The sequence below is a fragment of the Anolis sagrei genome, chromosome 1 (genome assembly GCF_037176765.1).
Source record: "Anolis sagrei isolate rAnoSag1 chromosome 1, rAnoSag1.mat, whole genome shotgun sequence".
Classification (NCBI taxonomy): domain Eukaryota; kingdom Metazoa; phylum Chordata; class Lepidosauria; order Squamata; family Dactyloidae; genus Anolis; species Anolis sagrei.
In genome coordinates, this window is record NC_090021.1 from 212,816,773 (window position 1) to 212,840,398 (window position 23,626).

At 39.1% G+C, this 23,626-nt stretch overlaps 1 protein-coding gene across 2 annotated transcripts in view; it reads right to left on the reverse strand.

Moving 5' to 3' along the window:
- Window positions 1-23,626, reverse strand: part of THSD7B (thrombospondin type 1 domain containing 7B) — a 565,817-nt gene that overhangs the window by 147,848 nt on the left and 394,343 nt on the right. For both annotated transcript variants that reach the window (XM_060776084.2, XM_060776085.2), the window contains 2 exons: window positions 21,035-21,229; window positions 8,810-9,073 (listed from right to left, as the gene is read on the reverse strand). In XM_060776084.2, the coding sequence (XP_060632067.2) occupies window positions 8,810-9,073; window positions 21,035-21,229 (459 nt within the window). The remainder of the gene's footprint in view (window positions 1-8,809; window positions 9,074-21,034; window positions 21,230-23,626) is intronic.

The window sequence follows — 23,626 nt, forward strand, 5'->3', positions numbered from 1 at the left end:
TGTATTACAGCAACTGAGACAGAGCAGTACAGCCAACTCACACTGCAAAGTGATCCTCGATTTTCTATGTCTTTATTCAATTTAGAATGGAATGACATCCTTATTTCTTAATAAATTTTCAATTTTGTCACTTGTTCACAGAAATACATGTTGCAAGCATTCCTGCAATATTTATTTTCCTTCATTTATATACCACTTTTCTCACTCCTGGGGGGACTCAAAGTGGTTTCCAACATATTCACGACAAAAATTCAATGCCTTACAAAAATGAAAACCAAACATAAAGCAACAGTAACATAAAACTATAAATATATTATTTTGAAAGAAATAGCCATGTTAGTCAATTGTAAAATTAAAAAGAAAAATTAAGGTGAAATGGTATCTATCCACACCTTTAGGGATTAATATTCATGGAGCCCATGCATGAGCTCCATGGATATTATCCTCAGTGCACATGAGTAAGTAGATTGATGCTAAAATATAAATTAGTTTTAAAGGTGCTGCTGTATTCCTCTCTGCCTCCTTCTCTTTTCTTATTTTTATGTGTGAGTGTGATGTTTATTTGTGGCTCTATCTTATGAACTCAAGGTGAAAAGAAATGACTATCCATTCTACAGCCTGGCAAATAGGTCATGTTGAGAAAGTTCTCTTTGAGAGCCTTTCTCAAAGGGCTCTGCAATGGCCATAATTAATATGAACAATTATTTCCAAGGGTCAAGGGAATGGAGTCTAATTGCCTGACGAGGAACTAAAAGCCTGCCCATTTTCTTTTGTGATAACTGTACCACACTTCGAAAGGAGAAGTATCTAGAGACAGTATGTTTCTGGGCATCCATCCTTCTTTCTACCTATAATGTGGTTGTGTGTAGGCCACTTCTGGTTTCGTTTTAGGACTTTGCAGATTAAAACAAGGTGTACTCTCTGTTCTAGTTAAAATTGTACCCCCAGGGGACTTTAGGAAATGTAATTATTTGTGTTGTTGTAGGTTTTTCGTGCTGTATGGCCATGTTCTAGAAACATTCTCTCCTGATGTTTCGCTTGCATCTAAGGCAGGCATCCTCGGAGGTTGTGAGGTCTGTTGGAAACTAGGAAAATATAAACCCATTATATATCTGTGGAAAGTCCAGGGTGGGAGAAAGAACTCTTGTCTGTTGGAGCTAGGTGTGAATGTTTCAATTGGCCACCTTGATTATCATTTGATGGGCTAACAGTTTTTAGGTGTGCCTTGTTACTGGTTGGGGGAAATCTCTGTTGAGAGGTGATTCGCTGTTCCTGATTGTGTCTTCTCTGGAGTTCCCCTGTGTTTGAGTTTTGTTCTCTATTTACTGTTATAATTTTAGAGTTTTTTTTAAAATACTGGTAGCCAGAGTTTGTTCATTTTCATGGTTTCTTCCTTTCTGTTGAAATTGTCCACATGCTTGTGGATTTCAATTGCTTCTCTGTGTAGTCTGACATGGTGGTTGTGAGAGTGGTCCAGCATTTCTGTGTTCTCAAATCATATGTTGTGTCCAGTTTGGTTCATCAGGTGCTCTGCTATGGCTGACTTCTGTGGTTGAAGTAGTCTGCAGTGCCTTTCATGTTCCTTCATTTGTGTTTGGGTACTGCGTTTGGTGGTCCACAACAAAGAATTTGGGACTGAGATTGGCTTCTGGCACTCAGGGTGGGGGACTGCATTGTAAATTTAGATATATCTCAATAATTATACTTATTTCAGACGGCTTGCACAGGTGAATTTGTGACACTCTAGTCTAAAACGCCACACACATTAGAGCAAATAATATGTTAAAAGGTCTTGAAAATATTTAAGGTCAAAGGAAAAGGAGAAGGACTATATTAATTCAAGCTAATGCTTATAGAAACTAGAAATCTTTCTTGACTAAAAGTGAATCACCATTATAGTAATAAGTTCAGCTGTGGACCATTTGCTTCTTGACATGTTTTTTCTTGCTTACGTACAAACTGACAATCTCTCCTCTGTGCCTCTCTATGGATCATTATAACACCATGGTTTCTGACACTTGGAAAGAGTTGCCCTCCAACAGACATGCAACAATTCTTTGCCTGAGGCAGATCCTCCTTGCTGACTGTAACAGCTGTTTTCCAGTTCGACACAGGGGTTATCATTTCAATCATGGATAATAGCTAGTGAAATCTCAAAGGCTTTGGGGAAACAAAATCCAAATGATCAAGCTACATGTCCATCTAAAAGCAAGGACCTCATCTCTGTCCTGTAGGGATGTGTAATATGGATCATAAATCTAACCCAAAAAATCCCAGGACAAAAGGCTAGATCCAGATTTAGGCATACTTAACATTTAAATTGATAGCTATGTTTCAGTGAATCTGCCCTAAAAGTGACCATGAACTTTACTGCTTGAAATTGCTATCCAGCATGATTTTCATAACCCAGGATAGCAACTTAGCACTGTACACTTCAAGCATTGCACTACTATGACATTTTGCAGACCCGTGGATGTACTTTCAGGTAGAGGTGGAACTCCATCTTCCTGAAGTTACCTTGCTCTAGAGGTTTAGTTTTTAGGATTTTTTTGTATTTTACTAGTTTTAAAAAATGAAAATGAATTTACTTAATTACAGTGGGGGAGAATGACAATCCTATCCTTTGACACAGAGGTAAGTTGCAGAACTGTGGCTAAAGTGTTGTCAAACTGTATTAACACTACAGTGTAGATGCACTCTTTGTTTGAATCCAATCTAGAGAGCTTATAAAGCATAAGTGAGGTATTACACCAAACTGAAATTTGTGTATACCGCAAATTCCCCTTAAAAATGATGTCACCTATGCACAGACTGCTAGAATAGGTTAGAACTAACATCCAACTGTTAGTGCTTTCTAGATCCTGCACAGCTGATAGTTTTCTTAGTTTGTAGTCCGGCTTTATTCTGTTCCTATTTTGAACTTTCAAAGTACTCACATATTTTTACATTGTAGGGTGAATTGTCTAGAGAGTTGTTTATAAAATGGAGTAAACATGTAATTAGTACAAGTAAATAAATACAGTTGTGAAAATGGGTAACATCAGGACCAAAAAGTACACTGAAAGTATAAGAATTGTATGTGTGTGTGAGAGAGCGCACACACACATTATTATGATTTACACACATATAATCAATTTTGAGAATGTGAGAACTTTTGCGGATAGTACAGCTTTCTGTGTTTTTCATTTTGATTTCCAATGAACTAGATTACCAAAGAGAGTGTGAGCAGTACGTTATGCTTCCAAAATAGCTTCTTTTGATTAAAATTGTTGCCTGTGAGCTATGAAAATATGGGGAGGCCCTGCCTGCAAAATAATTTGAGTCTGTTGTCTTTTCATATATAAATTTTAAGAAGGCACAATCTATGAAGGTGTGCAGTGATTCATAAGAAGCTGCCTTTCGTGAATTTACTGTCAGTGCTAAAATGAATCTGTTTTACTCCAATGAACTTCAGCATTACAGAGTACCTTTATACTGCCAGCTTCTGTTTGGTCTTTTCCTCTTTGTATTCTCATTACAATCAAAGTGATCCACACAACACCAGCACCACTAACAACTACTCTTCCCAATGGAGATGTTGCACTAACAGAGGGAAGCGGTGCATGGCAAACTGCCTCCACTCCCCATACACACACATGATAAAAAGCTGAGAAAAGTAGGATGAATATAGACCAAAAGAAAAGAAATTAGGCACACACAAGATAAAACACAAAGTGACAGCATTCTGAAGGAAGACATAAAAGGGTGTACTAGGGATTTCTCGTAAACATGGAAACATATTTGTGTGTGTATTGTCAAAGACTTTCATGGCCAGAATCACTGGGTTGCTTTGAGTTTTCTGGGCTATATGGACATGTTCCAGAAGCATTCTCTCTTGACGTTTTGCCTGCATCTATGGCAGGCATCCTCAGAGGTTGTGAGGTCTGTTGGAAACTAGGACAGTGGGGTTTATATATCTGTGGAATATCCAGGGAAGGAGAAACTGAGCTCTACTGGCCAATGGATACTCCACCACAGATATCAGAAGAGCTGCAAGACCAAGAACAAGCCACAGGAGTGAAGACAAAGATCCACCTATAGGAAAAGAGCCTGAAGGAGCCAGAGGACACTCACCCTCTCCCCTTCCAGTCCCACATTTCCCTCCTAAAACTTACCTGATGGAAACCCCTCCTCCTCCCTCCACCTTCTGACACATCATTTTTGCACATTAGGTGAGCTCTCTGGAAAGGCCTGTGACATTGGCAGGTCCCTCAGGTAAGGTTTTTTGAGAGGGAAATGGGGCTGGGGAGGTGGCTGGATGCCCTCTTGGGTCAATCTCTGGTTGACCTGAAAGGGCATGTAACCACCACCAAGGGAAATCTCAGGGTTTGTGTTGGCAGTGTAGACTAAATACCAGAAATGGGATTTAATATCCCAGTTCCTCCCCAGATTTAGCTACGTCTGGGCTCTCAGTTATTCATCAAAATGGAGACTGCAATCAAGAAATCAGAAGAAGAATAAGGGTTTGTCTGCATAAACATTATAGCCCAGACTCACTCTGAGTTGGCTTCTGACTGACCTCCAGTAAGTATCATGTGTTAAACCAGTTAAATCCTATTTAACCCCGTGGTACTAAATGTTAACAATTCTCTGCTTAAAACTCCGGTGTGTGTCCACAGCTTTGGGATAGTGTGGACAGCTTTGGAATAGTGTGGCTAGAACTGATATGGATCATTCTACTGTCCATACAGGGCACTCATCACTGTGCAGAGATGGAAATGGGTGATCAGCATTGCCACTCCCAGCTGGCTTCCAAACTCAGTGAGAGCTTCTATCTGTAGCATGGATCCTATGTTGACATCAGAGGGGCATCAAGGAAAAAGGCGGGAAGATTGCCTGCCCTTTTCCAGGTGGTCATGTGGATGTCTCTGCTGATGTCAGCACACGGCTGTCATGTCAGGCAGAAACTTATGCAGAGCTCTGTGGCTGGCTGGGAGAAGTCATGGTAACACAGATGGTGGGATGACAGTCCAGCAGGGCTTACAAAGTTTCAGCCCAGCTGAACTGTGTAGACTTTATCCCACCACCACAGTGCTGTCAAAATAAATGACAAAACAAGCCTGAACTCTCACTTGAAGACAACATGAAAAACTCTGAGATTATCATTCACTTATTCATGAAAGACCTCATCCATAGAGTTGTCATAAGTCAAAACTGACTTGTTGGTAAAGGACAGCAATTATTCAGCTAACGATTGTTGGCTTTCATACTTTCATAAAGCTTCCATACTTTCACAAAGCCTTTGGTTTGAGTAATTTAGAGACATTTTAATGAATTGCTGTTTGTTTATTTATTTCATGTCAAAAGCATTGCATAAATACGTAAGTATAAAACTGATAAAATAAAGGGAGCACAATTTTAGACCAAAAATGGGCAACAGCAAATGCATTGTCTAGCTTTAAATGATTCTTCCACTGTGCATGAGGCAGGGCATTGTGGGCAAGAATACAGATGTGGAGTTGTTTGTTCTGCTCCACAGTCGCACAAAATGGAGGATTCTTCTAGGTAGCACTATTTTGCCAGGTTGTCTTTTGCTCTGCCAATTCCACTTCTGAGTCTCTTCAGGGACTTCCAAGGTGTCCATTCTTGGTTAGCCCCTGGAGAAAGACCCTCAACTCCCTAGCCATCCAGTTGGAATTGCCTGATTTATCTGCCCCCCAAGATATTCTTGCTGTTGCTGGAAGAACATTAAAATACTTTTCCTTGATTTAAGTCTATTGGAGAAGATGACAGCCATGAACGATGGCTTTCACAGTGTTCAGCCTTATTTCTCTTGTAATTAGCAGCAACTTCTCATCACGTGTCGGGGGTAGGGGTGGCAATTCCAGCTAGCTTATAAAGCTTGCAAGAGAGAAGGCTGAGAGGAGACCTGATAGCCATGTATAAATATAAGAGTGAGGAGGGAGCAGGCTTGTTTTCTGCTGCCTTGTTGATTAGGACACAGAACAATGGTTTCAAATTACAGGAAAGGAGATTCCAGCTAAACATTAGGACGAACTTCTTAAGTGTGAGAGCTGTCCAGCAGTGGAACTCTCTGCCCCACAATGTGGTGGAGGTTCCTTCTTTGAAAGTTTTAAACAGAGGTTGGATGGGGGTGCTTTGAATGCAATTTTCTTGCTTCTTGGCAGGGGGTTTGGACTGGATGGCGCACGAGGTCTCTTCCAACTCTATGATTCTATGAGTAGGTGTATATTTAAGACATGATGTGATTATTCTACATGTTTCATTCAGTCCTATATTCATCTGCTTTGCATGGGCAAATTTATGCCAGATGGGGCAGGCATTCTCAGCAGATGAGTAGGACAAGGCCAGAGCTGATGTTCTTATTAATTTTGGGTCTGCACACTATACACTATCAGTAAGTTTCTGCAGGATGTTATTGCATGCAGCTACTTTGTGGCTGGTGTTCACACAGTGTTTCCTAAATGTTAGTGTTAAATCTACAGTGATGCCGAGATATTTAGGATAGGAAAAGTGTTCACGCTCTTGGCCTTCCAAGATAAACCAACTTACTAATGCCCTGACAGATCTCTCCAGTGTGGGCTTTCCACCTACATAAACGTGAAGTCAACAGGAACTGTAAAGTTTCAACTGTTTCAAAGTCTTTTGCTTGTGTTGTTAGACCAAGGTCATGAGTAAATATAAAGCTCTTTGTGAGTGGTGGCTGTGGCTGATCATCACTAAAAATGTTAAACAAGGTCCGTGCAAGAACGCTGCCTTGAGGTAGTCCATTCTTTTGTCTCCTTCATCTACTTTTCCTGCTCTAAAACTCCACACAGAAGCTGTAGTTTTCTAGGAGGGTCTGGGCGTTTTTTGTAAAATCATAGTCTTGGGTGATATGGTAGACTTTATGAAGCATTTTCCTATGTTGAACAGTGTCATAGGCTGCCGTAAGGTCCACAAAAACTGTTTCCGTAATAGAACTTTTCTCATAGCCTTCCTCAAGTAAAGAATTTGAGCTACACAGTTTTTCCCTGGTCTGAAGCCTGCTTGTTGTGCAATACGCTGGGGTTCAATAACAGGGCCTAGATGATTTAATAGCATCCTCTCATATATTTTATACAGATGACAGAGATTGGTTGGTAGTTCTTGACACTGGAGTTATCTTTACCAGGTTTTAAAATGGCAATAATTTTAGTTTTCCTCCATAGTCTGGGGATCTGCTTGTGTGCTCAGTCATTAAGTCATTTAGGCCAGGTGCTTTACCAGTTTGGCATTTGCTTAATAGTATCTCTGAGTTCTTTCAGGTTTAGGGGGATGACAACTGGGGGGTTTCATGTTCTAGCACCCTGTTGAGCCTAAAAGCATTGCTTTACAACGTGAATTGCTACTGAAAAATTGTAATAAATGTTTGTGTTGAAAAAACATTTTAATTTAACTATTATTGAAATATTTATTGTGTATACATTATTCTTCATTAATTGTATATTTTGAATTGTGTTGAACACAATTTATGAATAAATAATATATAAACCAAAAGGCTCTCATCTAATCTAGATCTGGTGCAGTGAAATAGTTGAAATGCACTTTTAGTCATTTTGCAAATTAATATTGTTTAGTAGATCTCTACTCAGAAGTGAGCTATTACTTCGACGAGATTTATTCATGTAAATGGATACAGGTTTGCAGACACAAATATGTGGGATTTTTGTGGTTTTCATTTTTTTGCTTCAAGAGTCATGTTGTGGGAAGAAAACAGCATTTTGTATGTTTGAACTGGGAGATGGCTATGGACAGTGATAACTTCCTAATGCTTGTGTCATCATCCCTTCTGATCTGTAAAACCATTTTCTGTATTTTTAAAGTGTTTCTGATTTTATTATTATTTTAATTGGCGAAGTATGAATATACTAATGGGAAAATATCTGTATGGTAGCCCATCTGGAGCATAGTTGGGAAAATATTGAAACTAATTGTTACATTACTGTTCACATTGCTAACATGTAGACTGATTATGAAAATAATAAAAACACATATGATTAACTCCAGTGTTGAGTGCAAATGGTAGGGCATGTCAGTCAACCTATTTTTAATCCAGGAATAATAATTTTACACTGGTGTCTGAGTCTACACAGAAAACTCCTTCTTCTCCTTTTCTGCCCAGGTCTTCTTCATATTCTGACAAATGGAAAAAACAAGGTGATTGTGGAAATGACAGAACTGCCCTCCAACACAGGCTTAAACTTAGATATTAAGGGATCAGCATTCTTTGAACCGACCTCATACATCCAAAATAAATTGGGAAAGAAAATTCTTCAAATCACATTGTCTCATTGTTCTAGGAGAGAAGGAAAACATCCTAATTGTTTCCATAATATGAGGGCAACTGGCTTCCTTAAGCCACATTTTGTGTTATCTTGCACAACACCTGTTTGTTCTTTTCAACCGTGTCATCCGACCAATGTGAGCAAATGGGCCAGGAAATATCGGCACAGGGAATTAGACTACCGAGGGCACCTTCCCACTGACTTCAAGCTCTCTGACTTTATGCACTTGTTTCTGCCAATGTGACATCTGGTTTCTTTATTCACTCCACACAAATGCACACATACACCATGCACCAATTTCCAGTACATGTATTTAAAACCCATTAACACATTAAGTATAATTAACCAAAAAGAAAATATTGTTTATGCATTCCAGTCTTTGGATTTAATGAAGCACTAATGCTCAATATAGTAAGTGGAAAGTTACGAGGGAACCAACAGATGTGTGACTAATGTTGGCTCTAAGAAGCCACTGTTTACTCACATTATACATGCTCTTTTACCTGAATGGTTGCAGTGAGACGGTTCCACCAGTCGACCAGTCTTATCATAGCAGGCAAGGGCTTGGAAGTGTACACCTTCTCCGCACTCTTTGGCATGTCCGTGAAATCTTCGTTCTAATTCTAACTCCATTTTTCCTACAGCAATTATGCATTCGGACCAATTTCCATGGGACCGTGTGGTAAATACTGTGCAGGGGCATGGTTCAGTTTCAAGTTGAGGATATATTTCTGTATTCTGGCACTTGTCTCGCTTTCTGCTTCTTCCTGTTCCGACCAGGAAAATATGTTAGCATACCATCTGCTGCGTTTGATAACAATATGTCATATATTTATACTCAAAGGGTTTTAATACAGCTAGAACCAACACAATTTGAAATGTAAATACAGAAGAGCTGGTTCAAAGACATCTGTTAGTCTATGCCAATGTCATGGAGGGCCAAGACATTGGCATAGTCTCCAGGGCAACCAGGGAGCCTGGAGGAACTTGAAGAAAAAAGTATTTTCAATAAATACAAAACAAGAGAAAGAGAGCAACTGACTAATTCTGTTATGGAGAGAGGGAGGGTGTGTGGTCTGTTCCTTCATAATTACTTGAAGAAAAATTTTTTATTATCTTTTCTTCACTCTTAGTCTTGCAATCAACGGTTGCTTAGGGAAACCTACAAATGAAGAAAGAGTAAGCTACAGCTCTTTCATTGCAACTATTTTTCAAATTACTGGAATATGAACACCACACAAAGACTTTGAGCTCATCCTTGGTAATTATCGCATTTCAATGGAACAGCTTCACTTTTTAAAAACATCTTTCCAAAAGGGATTAACTGTATAAGTCCTTTGCACACGACACCTATATACCTACTCCTCAATCTTATGACAGGCTTATTTGTTTACTATGTTGTGGATTCATTTGGAGTTATGGCAACCCACACAAAACTGTTTACTGTTTAACTGGTTATTACAACATGTTGCCACTGAGATATTAACATAACATGGACTTCTGTCGATGGGTCAGAGTGATGCATACCAAAGTTTCATATCAGGGGGATAATTCCTCCAGGAAACAAGATATGCCCTTGGTCAGTTGGGATGTATATTGGTCAGGAACTTATAGCTAGGGAACTTATAGGTGAAGGTTAGAATAGCACAAAACTAAACTACCAAACATCTATGGCCAGCCACAGTATCAATTCAATCTAAATAAATTTATCTGGAGTCTCAAAACCACAAGCAAAATAAGTTCACTTTCACCACCTCACCCAAGACACCAGCCCAAAGACCATTCTCTGTTATGATACTTCCAGTATTCTCTTTCATAACTGCCAACTCCATCGATACCATTCCCAACAAAATGAAACACTGTTAGCTCCTGAATTCTGTAAATGCCTCCAGTGTCTTGTCCTTCTCTCATTACATCACAAATTTCTCACTCACTGAATCATGTCATCATACCCAACCATAGCCAGAATTCCCTTGATGGCATAACTACCCCAATGGTATTTAGGACACTTTTCACATGGCACAGTTATAACCCTATGCTTCCACTTTGCTGCCATGGCAATGTTCTATGCAATCTTCAGGTGTGCCATTTAGGGAGGAAATAGGTTTTGCCAGGCTGTGCAAGGCTACCATACTAAGCCAAGCATAGCTCTGCTTCTCCCAACACAAATATTCACTGATTGATTTTTAAAAAAATGCACTGGGTGAACTGGTCTATAGACACCCAATTTGTAAATACCAACATTCTGGATCTTCACATAAGAATGCTGTTAGAATTTTAAAATCTTGACCTTTTTATATTTTGGGAGAGAGTACAAGGGAAGGCATCCTCAAGTATACCTAAGAAAAAATATGGCTACCATCCTGGAGAACTGTTAGTAGACAGAGCTGGTAATACTGGGCTATAAAGCAATATCCTGTATTTCTATGAATTATTTCACTGGATATGCATTTTTTTTTGCTGCCCTTCCTGTTTTTCCAAAAACTCTGCCCACCTGTTACAAAGTGGATTTGTCCTGAGAGGACATTTTCCCCTTTATCCCATTGTAAGTCAGCATCAATGGCAAAATTTCACTTAGTATGAACAACTAATACAATAGGTTTGCACACACAGCACCTGTCAAGTATTAGTGAAATTGGAAATCTGTACTTAAGCCAATTATCAGCTTCCCCCCATAGATACTGAGGCTGATAAGAATATAGTCTAGCTACACTGCATAAAAAGAATATTCAATCTGTTTTCCAAATGCTTTCTCAGTTGGCACAGCAACATTCGCAGAGTCAGTATTTTTAAAGATTATTAAAAATTACTTTTTCTCAAGACCCAGTAGTATTATAGAATTTTTCTATTTAATTTCAATGGAAAGAGATTTTTAGTATTAGCAGAAGTGTAAATTGGAGAGAAAAGAAACCCCCTAAATGGTGTAGTAAAATCTATTTCCTCTTCACACAAAACATTTACTTTCAATGCCAGCAATGTACATATTTGACCTTGTTCATAATTAAAGAAGATAAATATGACTTTCTTAAATACAGGGTGAGGCAGCATAACTTCCTTTTTTTAAATGCGCGCCATTCAGTCGGTTGAAGACATAGCAGAGCGCTAATGGTCTCATTTGAGAGGCAGGAGTATAAAGTTTTGTCCTGACACAGTTCAGTCGCCATCATGCATTCGAACAGTGAGGAGCATTTTTTTGCCACTGAGGCCTACTTTTCAAGCAGATTTGGAGTGGCCAGCCCACTCTCCAGATTTGGCCCCTTGTGATTTTTTTCTATGGTTTTTTTTTAAATCCAGTTTTTATGTGAAGCGTCCAAGGACCCTACAAGATTTGAAGACCAACATCCAGGAAGAAATTGCCAACATAACGCCTGCTATGCTGGCAAGAGTCATGACAAATGCCAGAAATCGGTTTAGTCAGTGTATGGAGAATGGAGAATGGGGGATGTCACCTACCTAATTTAATCTTCAAAACTATGTAAAACAAAACTTTATGCGCCTACATTATTAAAAAAATTCTGATTCATACAATGGGTTTTATTAAGTTTTGTAAAAAGGTAGTTATGCTGCCTCACCCTGTATAATGCTTAACCCCCTCTTCCAACATTGGTTTCATAATACAGATTGCAAAGTAGTGTACCTTCAAATTATATTTTAACATGCATATGCTTAGATGCATTACTCCTTAGATGAATAATACTCATCCCATATATGGATAGAAGCACAAAATAAAATATGTTAATAAAATAAAAGGTAAAAGGGAGGCAAATCATTGTACATATTTTACATTTATTTGGACCAAATATAAGACAATTTTCACTGTATGTCCCAAAACTGACACAATGTTCTGATGAAAGGACAATGTTTATTCTAATGGACACAGTGTTTATTTTCAGAAACAACTACAGTCTGCCTTCCTCATCTGTGGGTTTGAGTTTTGCTGATTTAATTATTCATGGTTTGATTGAAATGTTATCTCTAGCAATCTCTAGGTCTGTGCTGGAGGATGTAGAGATTCCTAGAGAGGTATTCTCTCAAGTTTTTTTTAAAAAAACTTTTGCTGTTATTTATTTGTTCAGTCACTTCTGTGACCTCACGGACCAGCCCACGCCAGAGCTCCCTGCTGGCCCGTGGCCACCCCCTGCTCCTTCAAAGTCAAGCCAGTCACTTCAAGGATACCATCCATCCATCTTGCCTATGGTCAGCCCCTTTTCCTTCCATTTTTCCCAGCATCAGTATCTTCTCCAAGCTTTCCTAGTATTTTTTAAATACACTGGGTGTGATGGCACACCAGGAAGATCTAATGAGAAACCTAAATGTGTCTGGCTATTTTCCCAGTGACCATCGGTATGCCCTAATTACTATAATTCCCCCAAAATAAAACTCTATAAACAAGATTAAGTTTAATAATTGTTTACTAAATAATCAAGGTGAATTACAACAAAGAACAAAGGTGAGAATTGATTATGATAATATAACTCTGAGGTAACAAATTACTATTTCTATGAGGTAAATATAACTATACACTATGGGGATGATGTAACTATCTATCTATGACAAATATTATCTATCCTTTATTACATATATTATCTATGAACTATCTATAAGGCAAATACATATTATCTATGAAACGTGGCAAATACAACTATCTATGGAACGTATATTATAAACTTTAGGGCAAATACTATCTATTCTATGGCAAATACAACTATTCTATGACAAATACGTGATTAGGATGGCCTGTTCAAATTGCTAGGCTAGACAAGACACTATCTGGCAACTGTCAACAAGCTAAGACCAACAAAGAATGGGCAACGAAGTTCTATAACCAGCCCATTCTGGCTCTGAGTCAGAATGGGCTGCACCAACCGAACTCGGCCTCTAGGGGGAACCTAAGCTCTCCCCTAAACTTGGCAAATGGAACAGTCCAACTGGGAAATAATACTAGGCCGAGACATAACACTGGGGTTTTTTTTTTACTTTCACACGAGCCCTGTGGCCTTTACTCAGCAAATATAGAGGGTTGACCAATGATTCATGTAAACCCTGACTAGCAAAAATCATTGGTCTGCCTCTGACTGTGTCTATCTATCAACAGAATAGGCACCCTTTGTGAAACTGATTGCCTATCCTATTTTAGCCCCCAGTAGGCTTGGGCCCAGATCGGTTTGACCAAAAGTTATTTGTAATATTTGGTAGTCCATTTCATGTAATTCCCTGAAAACAGAATGGGAACCAGGGACCGAAAAGCTGGGCAAAATGGATCAAGAGAGCTGGCTTTATTGGCTACTGGAGAGGATGGAGTTAAGTTTCCATTATACCTGAGGCAGGGGTCTGCTGTGGGGCTCCCAGAGAAGATCTCCCTCCCTGGCAATGGAAAAGTTCCCTAGGCTCCTCCTCCAGAGAGGGCCTTGCTGAGAACTTGCTTTCCCAGCAGCACTTGCATGGGGCAGGCACTGAAAAGTTTAAGAGTTCCTCTCAGAACGTGATGGGAGTTGAAGTTTATCTCTCTCTGTGTGTGTCTCAGCCAATAAAAGGCCTGTGTTGTGTCTCAGGCTAAGATTCACCTTGCTATCTTTAACAAACCAGCCAAAGTTGTGAGGTAGAAAGTTTATTGTGAGGTTTTCAAACAAAGCAGTTCATAAGCAGTGAGGAGATCAGAAGTACAAGGTAAAAATCCACTATAATCCCTTTTTGCCAAAGCAGGAGACTGGAAGCATAGTATCAGAGTAAAGTCCAGGAAATAGCATGAGGTTACATGAAGCAGCCTTTTCCAAGGCCCCAAAGCCGAAGCAGGCCGTAAAGCAACGTTGGAACTCACACTGAGCCAGCTCCAAGGCAGAGTACTTATACGTTAAACATCAAAACATAGAACATCAAACAAGCAGCTAACGAGCAGTTTTCCCACCAACGGATGATCTCAACACTTGGCCGCAATCCGTGAACTCCGTCTCAACACCTGGGCAGCTTGACCCTGATTCCCACCAACTGCCTTATCAGCTGCATTCCGTTCTTGTGAGAACAGCGGCATGTCTCTAGCTACAGGCTGTGACTGAGAAAACTGAAAGCCAACATCTGCACTCTCATTCCCCTCATCTGCACTCTCATTCCCATCATGCTGTTGCTGTTGAACCACAACAGCCTGGTTGTGTCCATGTCCTGATTGGCTGAGAATGGACACAACCAGCGACTATAATTCCCAGTACTCTCTCCTGCAGTTTGTCCTATTTTAAAAAATGTTATGGTAAAAACTTAAAATAATTCTTTAAAAAATCAGTAATTACTGAATTGTTCTGAAACTTGGTAGGCCTGCAGTTGTAAATGTGGTCTAAAACTGAGGTAGGTTTCATACAGATAGGTCTTAAAAAGACTGAGAATTAAGCATTTAAAGTTTCCCATGGTAGCCAATGGGCCAAATCTTTGTCGAATGAAAATGGCAGCACTTTTCTTGATTTGAGTAACTTCTCAGTAAATGGAATGAGAGGTTATGTGAAAATGGCCCCTGCAATTGCATGCCTTTTGACCGAATTGCACAAACCTCTCCCCCAAATCTAAACCCATGGAGTGGGGGATTCTCCTGAGCACCTTTGTTGGAAATATGGTATTTAGAAGATGATGAAGAGAAAGAAGTCTTGTGCCGTCCTATTTTAGCCTGGGGGCTTTAGGTCTTAGAGAAAGAGGTATGGACATGACATCTTTCCCCAGGGGATTGCTTCTTGCCCTCCTTTAGGGAAACCGGAACTCCCAAGGACCAGAACACAACAGGTAACTCGAAATGGTGTTTATTGTTGACAATGAGTTCACTTTCTTAGGCACAAACTTGATGTTTCAACAGGGAAAAACACTTTACAAACGTTAAAGTCCAGGGTCCTAGGAGTTATAAGCTGAGAAGCTTTTCCTGTTCCCCCTCTCTCTATGGTTGTGAATGCGGAGCAAACCACAACCCCAGTTCAGTGGCCTATGTTGAAGGACAAGACCTTCCTATGGTGCCAAAAAACCGGAATGAAGGCGCCTGAGATCTTCACAATGTCGTTCAGGGGGGTTGAACATAAAGTATAAGACTCAGGGGTAAAAACCTAAGAGTTGGTGGTAAAAAATGCCTTGACCAGGGGCTTTGGGCCAAGCTTTGCACATGTCCATCCAATGAGTCTATTTCTGAGGTAAAAAAGGGGAGATACCTTTCCTTTCTCCCTTGGAAGGGGCGGAGCCTAAACAAATGAACTGGGGAAACAAGCCAATTGTTGCACAACAACAATAAATTGACAGCTATAATAACCAAAGAAATTTAACTATACATATACAAGGTAGACAGGAATAAAATGACAGTTTAAATCCTGCAACTAACAGTTCTACATATATGTGGCGCCACACGCGCCGTCACAAGTCTTGCTGTACAGATCAGACCACACAAAGGTGGTGGGAAGTATCAATAAATGTCACTGCTTTTTTTGAGGAGTTAAAGAAAGGATATTCTCTTCTAACTGACCAGATTGTAAGATATTCTAAATGAAAGACGAAATAATAGCATGATAATAGCATGATAACTTCTTCTTTTGTGCTGGCTCCTACATCACTCCAATGAAATGTAAATTAAAGATAATATCTGAATAAAGACATGGGAAGTTGCCAAGTTACTGCTGCAAATCTGTGGGAGCTGGCAGTGTTTGTACAGCAATTTCCCATATAAATATGATAGGAGCATGTTGTTTCAATTTAATTATTGTCTGCGTCAGACCACATAGAAAACAGAAGCAGAGCTAGGAACACAATCTGATGGGGATTAATCCAATCCTTTGCTTGGGATATAGATGCCTCTGAAATGATAGACCATCCAAAACAATGCCTCCCAAAATGAGGACAAAAAACATGCCAGATTCTCTTGCTTTGTGGGCCTCCACATAGTCCGATCGGTATTTTTATTTAATTTTTGTAAACTCTCTGGAATCTCAATTGTGAGGAAAAGAAAATAAGGAAGAAAACAAAATGACACACACTAGAAAATGTTTCACAGTCTTTTTCTTCAAGGCTGGTAAAGGGCACATGAAATCATTTTCACTTTAGGGAATGGGCATACTAATAAAGCATCTCAAAATATTGTCCTTGCATATGAATAAGGGGCTCCACTCATCTTCTGCAAGGCTCCGACATTTTCTGGTATGGCCAGTAGATAGAACTTGGCCCACATTGGTCCTTTCTTCATCCATCAAGGTATAAAAGTGCAACATATTTAGAGGATCATGACTTCTTATTTTAGGAAAGGACATAGCCCTTATTTCACATATCTTGTTTTTATTCCCTGCCTTATTCCAAGAGGCATATCAAGCTTGTCAATTCTATGAAGCAGGCTTGGCAAAATAAGAGAGAGCAGGCTTTTCACTCCATGGAAGATGGCCAGATTAGATGCTGCATGCCAAAGTAAGCAAAAATATTCATCTTTAGACGTTGGTGATGATGGTAAAGGGATCAGTGACAAAGAGCTGGATCTCTTCCCTCCAACTGTTTCCTACTCAAATAATTTCCCATCTTTCCACATCCCACTTTCAAAGTACTTAGGATTTTTTTGTCTACAATTCACTGAATCCTCACATCATGGTAAGTGAGTCACTCCTGGGGATTATAATCCAAAAAGGGAAATTTTCCAGTCTCTGTTACAAATGGAGATAAAGCAATTAGGGCAAGAGATTTTAAATGAAGGTGAGTGAGCATCTTTCTTCTTTTGCTCCCTCTCTAAAAAGTGTTGGGAGAAAGTATTGTCTGTTTTGTTTGACCCTGAACTGAACTTTTGAATATTTTTCCTATTCCATAACTATTTCTAATCTTAAGGCTATTATTGTGTGTACTACAAATCAAAACCAAGAGAACAAGCATAAATTATACAAGAAATATTATGAAGTCACATTTTGCACTCATACCATTACATTTTTTTCTATTTCCACTTAAAAGCAGGATGCTTTATTTATTTGGGCATTCCATTAGCCAAGGTGATACATCAAAGTCTTGAACAACAAAGTACAAAAATGAAACATGACAGTTTTAGTAAATATTCCCAGCATGAACAGGTTCCAGAACAGAATATTAGGAATTCATAGGAGCTGTAACATTTTTGTTCCCTTTTTCATCTTGTTAGGATTAGAATAGCATTAAACCAATTAAAGGTTACTCTGTTGTTGCAGGAAAAGTATCATGCAGCTTTTCAATAACATCACTGCATTGCTGGCTCACAAGAGACTCAAACTGCTTTATTCATGAGCACCGTGCATTAAATAATAAGAGCTACTCTTGCTTAGAAATTATGATTATAGTTTTTCATGTTGATTCTCTCTTTGTAAAGGAGCTGAATAATATAATGATGCTGTCTGTGCTCAAAGACCAAGAAAAATTCTCATTTGTTCTGAATTCTATTGATATAATTGCAAGCCTAAATTAGCATAGCACCATTGTATTAATGGAAAAGTGGTAAGTTAACACTTATGTAGGTTTCAAGGATTCAATCCATCTACAGAACTTGCAAAGAACAACTGGATGAAAGTCATTGTTTACCAATTCCTATAGCTCTGTTCCTGCCATAAGCAATTATTAAATGGCCAATTTTACAGTAGGGTAGATATTCTGTTTTGAGGTAAAAATCAGGCGATGTAATTGAATTAAACATAAAGACAGGATATTATGTGAATTCTAGGCCAGCAGAATAGACTACGAAATACCTTACCAAACTACAAATCTCAGTGTTCCATAGACCCAAAACAGTTGAAGTTGTGAGACTCATATAACTCACTATTGCAGATTGGATGGATATATTATCAGCCATTTGTATAAACTATCAAATTACTTAAAAAGCAGATGAAATGAGGAATACAAAATATACTTCTTTTTCTTTAGAAATAACAACAACAACGACAACAACAATGACAATTTACATAGTCCAACAACAACAACAAATATTCGTGTCTTAGTTTTTAGGCCTTTTCCTGGGGTGATTCAGGGTGTTGATTCATAAAATTGCGTCGATAGACCGTATCAGCTCTAGTTTTTTAGATATGGTGTGAAGAATGACTGGAAAGTTTGTATTATAAATCTGTTCTTTTGGTATGAAAGAAGTAGATTTTCACATAATACACTCCTTTAAAATGTAGTATGTTTCCTACATGCTTAAAAGGAATTACTTTAAACACTACATTAAAATATACTGATTTTTTATGGATGAGCAGAGTGAAGAGTTGGCATATGTTCTTGTTATCTCAATAACTAAAGTTGACAGGGAAAAACTGGTGCCATTTTTTGGAATCAGTGTGTTGGTCAGTGCTATCAAAGGTGGGATGCTGAGGCTGAAAAAGGCTTAACGCCATTTGGTAAATGCATAACTGAGATGGGAATTAAACTGGGAAGCTTCATATTTCACAGCTCAGTCATAATTAACAGTTCTGTTCTTCCCTAGATCAGTCTCATAACCCACTCTAATACACCAGTTCTCCTCGATGAGAGTACATTGCAGATGTAATAGTTTTATGCTACGCTAACTGTCAACATAGAAAGTTCATCATGGCAACACAGCAGTGTTGTTCTTCTTTGACAAGCCATCTGTGAAGTGCTGTCTGATGGAGCTCTTCTAAGTGGTCTCTGGACTTGTCTCTGTGAGAGGCAGATATGTTTTAGTACGCTGCCAAGTATGTCTCATATTCAAGATAATCCATCTAGTTTGACATCAGAATAAGAATTCAGGAGCAAAAAACTTATGCTAAGAAGTGAGGGAATTTTGCTAACTGACATACTGAGTCTGCATGGAAAGAAATCAGTGACTGCCTATGGTTAATCAAAATAGATACAAAGCTGGTTGGAAAAGGACTAAAAATGGGGGAACAAAAACCCGGAGCCACCTTTTCTTGATAACGATCAATCAAATCCCTTGAACAGGATGTCCCGGAATGAGGCGTGGGAAATCCATCACCCCACACTCCACATCGCCTGGCTTCCCCCTTACCCTAGTCCATGGGAGGAAGCATCCACTGCCCGGCTTCTCCCCATTGATCCTAATGCAACACAGGTAGCCTCCTATGATGTCACAGTGGCAGCATACACCAGTTCCTCTTCCCTTTTGCCTTGGAGAACCAAGGAAGTAGATGTACATCATGGGATGGGAGCCATGACAATTTAGCCCATTTGATGAGGTTGTTAATGTTATCCACATTATCACATCCATTATTATAACAACAAGGCATCTTCTGCCTTTCCATTAGCACTGAATAAAAAAGCTTTCAGCTCATGTTCTCATACTGTTCCTCCCCATCTCCTCCAGTGCTGCCTACTTGGAAACTGCCCTTTAAATGGTAAGGTAAAATGCAGTCCCTCTGACATGAGAAACCAGATGCCCCTTGCTGCCACTACCTTATACTGGCATCCTTAGACATCTGAGACCAACCTCAGACAACAGTCAGCTATCCAAAGCTTTATGCCCCCTCTTTCAGTGATCTGCTATTAACAACTATGGGTGCATCTACAGTGTAGACTTAGGGTGCTTCTAGACAGAGAAGAAATGTGTGCCAAGTGGGCTTTCCCAGGGAGGTGTCTAGATGCCATCCCGGTAACTACTGGGATGGCACCCAGCCACATTGAAGTTCCCCAAAAGAACCCTTAATTTTTTTTAAAAAAAACTTAATGGGCTACAATAGAAATGACGTGCCAGAAGGAATTGGGAGGGGGGAGGAGTAAAATCATTTACCCGTGGCCTGGTAAGTCTTTTTTAATTTTAAGGGGGGCTGTTGGGGAGGAGGTGGGTGTCATCCCACACCTTTGGGCGCCAGGAGGCCCAATTTCCCATTAGACTCAGGCCTTTCAGGAAGGCCCAGATCTAATGGTGTACCTAATTAATTTGGTTTTACTGGAGGCATCATTTGAATGCCTCTGGTAAAACCAAATCAGGTCTTGGTTTAAACGTCTGTCTGGATGGACCCTTAATTCAATTTAAAACCACTTTAATTGCCATGGCTCAATGCTTTTTTTTTTCTTAAAATATGCATATAGGTAAAAGTAGTGAATGAATAGAAAAAGAAGAAAAAAAGAAAAAGAGAACAAAAAATAGAATAATAAAATAAAATAGGAGTATCTTGACCTCCTGATGTCTTCTGAGAATCTTCTGTTCGATCTCGTTCTGAGAAAAATAAAACTCTTTATTTTCTTTCTGTTCTCTTAATCTTTCCCTTCTTTTATTAAGTTTCCATCTTCATTTCTCTTTTTCAATTTAAAACCACTTTAATTGCCATGGCTCAATGCTGTGGAATCCTGGGATCTGTAATTTGGAGAAGCACCAGCACTCTTTGGAAGTGAAGACTAAAGACCATGAAAAACTGCAACTTCCATGATGCCATAGTATTGAGCCATGGTGGTTAGTGTGATGTTAAACTGTGTAGATACACTCTAACCCTAACACTTGAATGAAAATATATTGCACTTTAAGGTTTGGTGAGCTACTGGGCATGCAAGCCAAGCAATTCTGGGAAATGTAGTCCAAAAATTGCAATTCCAGATTGTGCTTTTAACAGCTTGCTGCATTGATGTAGAAGTTGAACACATGTTTCAGTCATTCTAGGTTGGGCCCAAAATTGTACTACTTTAACACAAAGTAAAGAGCCATTTAACAACTAAACGCTAAATGCATGTGACAAATTTGCAAAGTCTATTCCAAAGTCATTTTTAAACTAAAGGACAAAGCATCAAATATAAAATATTGATACTACCTGTAAGGGTTCGTCTTCTGGTTCGTGTTGATTCACAATCTGAAGTACATGCTGTAAATTTAGACCAAGGGGTGAATGTGCAGTCATCTTTGCAAGGCACCAAGCAGTCCTGGACAAGGGGAGGCATGGGCTCTGCCCACTTCAAGCATTCACTCATGTCAACTGAATGGTTACTTTCCAAGACACATGCCACAACTGTACAAAGTAAAGAAAAAATAAGAAAGCATTTGTAAAGAGCTGCAGAGGCACAGAATAAGTCTGGAGGACAATGACTGCATCACATCCTAATGGAAATCTTAAATGCAATAAGATGATGAGAATGATGTTGTTGATTATGATGATGATTATTATTATACGTGCTCCACTTTTTCTCTTCCAAAAACAGACTCAAAACAGCTTACAATAAAACCAATACAAAACAATACAACGATGATACCAGAAGAGAGAGAGATGATTTTTGTTTATTAAAATATGTATATAGATTATTAAAACCACGGAATCTGCCACTCCCATCACATGCTGGATAAGAACTGCCAGGGTGACTCCATAGCAAAACTGTCCCAAAACCCTTGCCGCCACCGAATAATAGCCAGGAGCAGAAGACAGGATGCATCCCGTCTTTCAATAGAAATCTACTGTTTGTGTCAGCTGTTTGACACTTCCCCCATATGATGAGGTAGGGGGAAAGCTCAGACAGTGTAGGACATGGGATGACAGGTCTCCACACCCCTAGGTAGACACCACCATGATCATTGTGATCCATGGCGGTAGTCAGCGATTCCGGTGACACGTGTGAGAAGGTCCTAGACCTCAAAGGGGAGATATTTATTTATTTATTTAAAATATTTATATTACACCCTTCTCACCCTGAAGGGAACTCAGGACGGACCACAGCATATACACGGCAAACACTCAATGCCGGGACACAAATTCACATACAATACATAAATATTTAAATTTTTTTTATCAAAATATTAAAATAGACCATTTAAAACCGTCCTAGTCATCCACGTCAAATCTTATTGGCCTGGTCATCTTTACTATTGTCACTTTATTGCCCTGTCCCGAAAGCTTGGTCCCATAGCCAAGTTTTTACAATCCTTCTAAAGGACAGGAGGGAGGGGGGCGACCTGATCTCACCAGGAAGGGAGTTCCATAGCCGGGAACTGTCTCTCGTCCCCACCAATCGCATCCTCTAGATTCCCTAGAGGATGCTGTCCTTAATTAATGGATGGTTCCTTTGCATGCATTTCAATTCAGCTTCCATGTTCTAGCTAAGCTCTGCTGTTTCATATAAGTCTGATATTTTGTCCTATAAAGCTGAAGAATGATGCAATAATTGGATGGTGATTCCATTCATCTTCAACAAGCTGGCTGCATCATTAAAAGGATTACTGATTAATCCACACTTTAGTGACTATCTGTGTTGTTTTCATTGCCTATACTGCTAGGTTAAACTGCAAAATGAAGAGGAAATGAAATAATATTTAGTGCATTTTTTAAAAAATTAGTAGAATAAGATGTGATATGACAGTATTAGGATCAAAGCTTGGCAGTGAAGAAAAATATCATCAGCAGCATACTGGAGACTTCTTCCCTATTACGAGAGAGTACTTTAATGAGCATATGCAGACCTAGAAATTTCTTAAGCAGCATATTGAATCAGTGTATTCATAATGATTCTTAAATGATTTATAGGTCATTTGTAATTTGCTGAACTCTTAACATGCCTCTGAAGTGAAAGCTTGCTCAGTAGCTAAAAGTTACTCTTGTCAGTGATGGAGAATATCCTCTCTGAATCTAAAGCAAGGAAGAGATAACAATAGTCATCCACACTATATTGCTCATCAAACTTTTGCTTCAATGTTGTCATTAAGTACAGCACATATGTAGAAGAGAAAATGACATTGTACATTGTATTGTCAAAGGCTTTGATGGCCGGAATCACTGGGTTGCGTAGGTTTTTTTGGACTATATGGCCATGTTCTAGAGGCATTCTTTCCTGATGTTTCGCCTGCATCTATGGCAAGCATCCTTAGAGGTTGTGAGGTCTTTGTACATTTTTTATATGCAGCACTATCTGGTATGCCATAGAATAAACAAACACTTGCTTCTAGATGTCATTAAATGTATCAAAATGCTTCTTCTCAACCTCTGTACCATAAGTCGCTATTTATTTCTGCAAACTACATTTCAGTCAGTTTTTCTGTGTTCTTCTCAATTCCTCCAAGCCAAGTATTAATGCACACTAGAATTGTGCAAAACCCGTGTCTGCAGATACCAATGGCTTGGTATCTGATTGAGAAGAAGCAATCATTCTGCTCTTATGCTTATTGATTTTATCAGTCTCTTAAGGCTGATTTAGACATCATTTTGAATTCTGCTCATTTAGATGGGTTTTGTCATTGAACCTGTGTATTTTGTTAAAGTTTGTATTTGCTTTCATTGTTTACATTTCTGAGCCCCATTGAATTACATTTCTTTTTTAATTTCAAGTACTTTCTTACTTCAATGGACCCATCTTTGTTGACCATTGAATGCAGTTCGAAGGTTCGAATTGCAAGAGCCAGACTACAAGCTTCTACAAAAGCG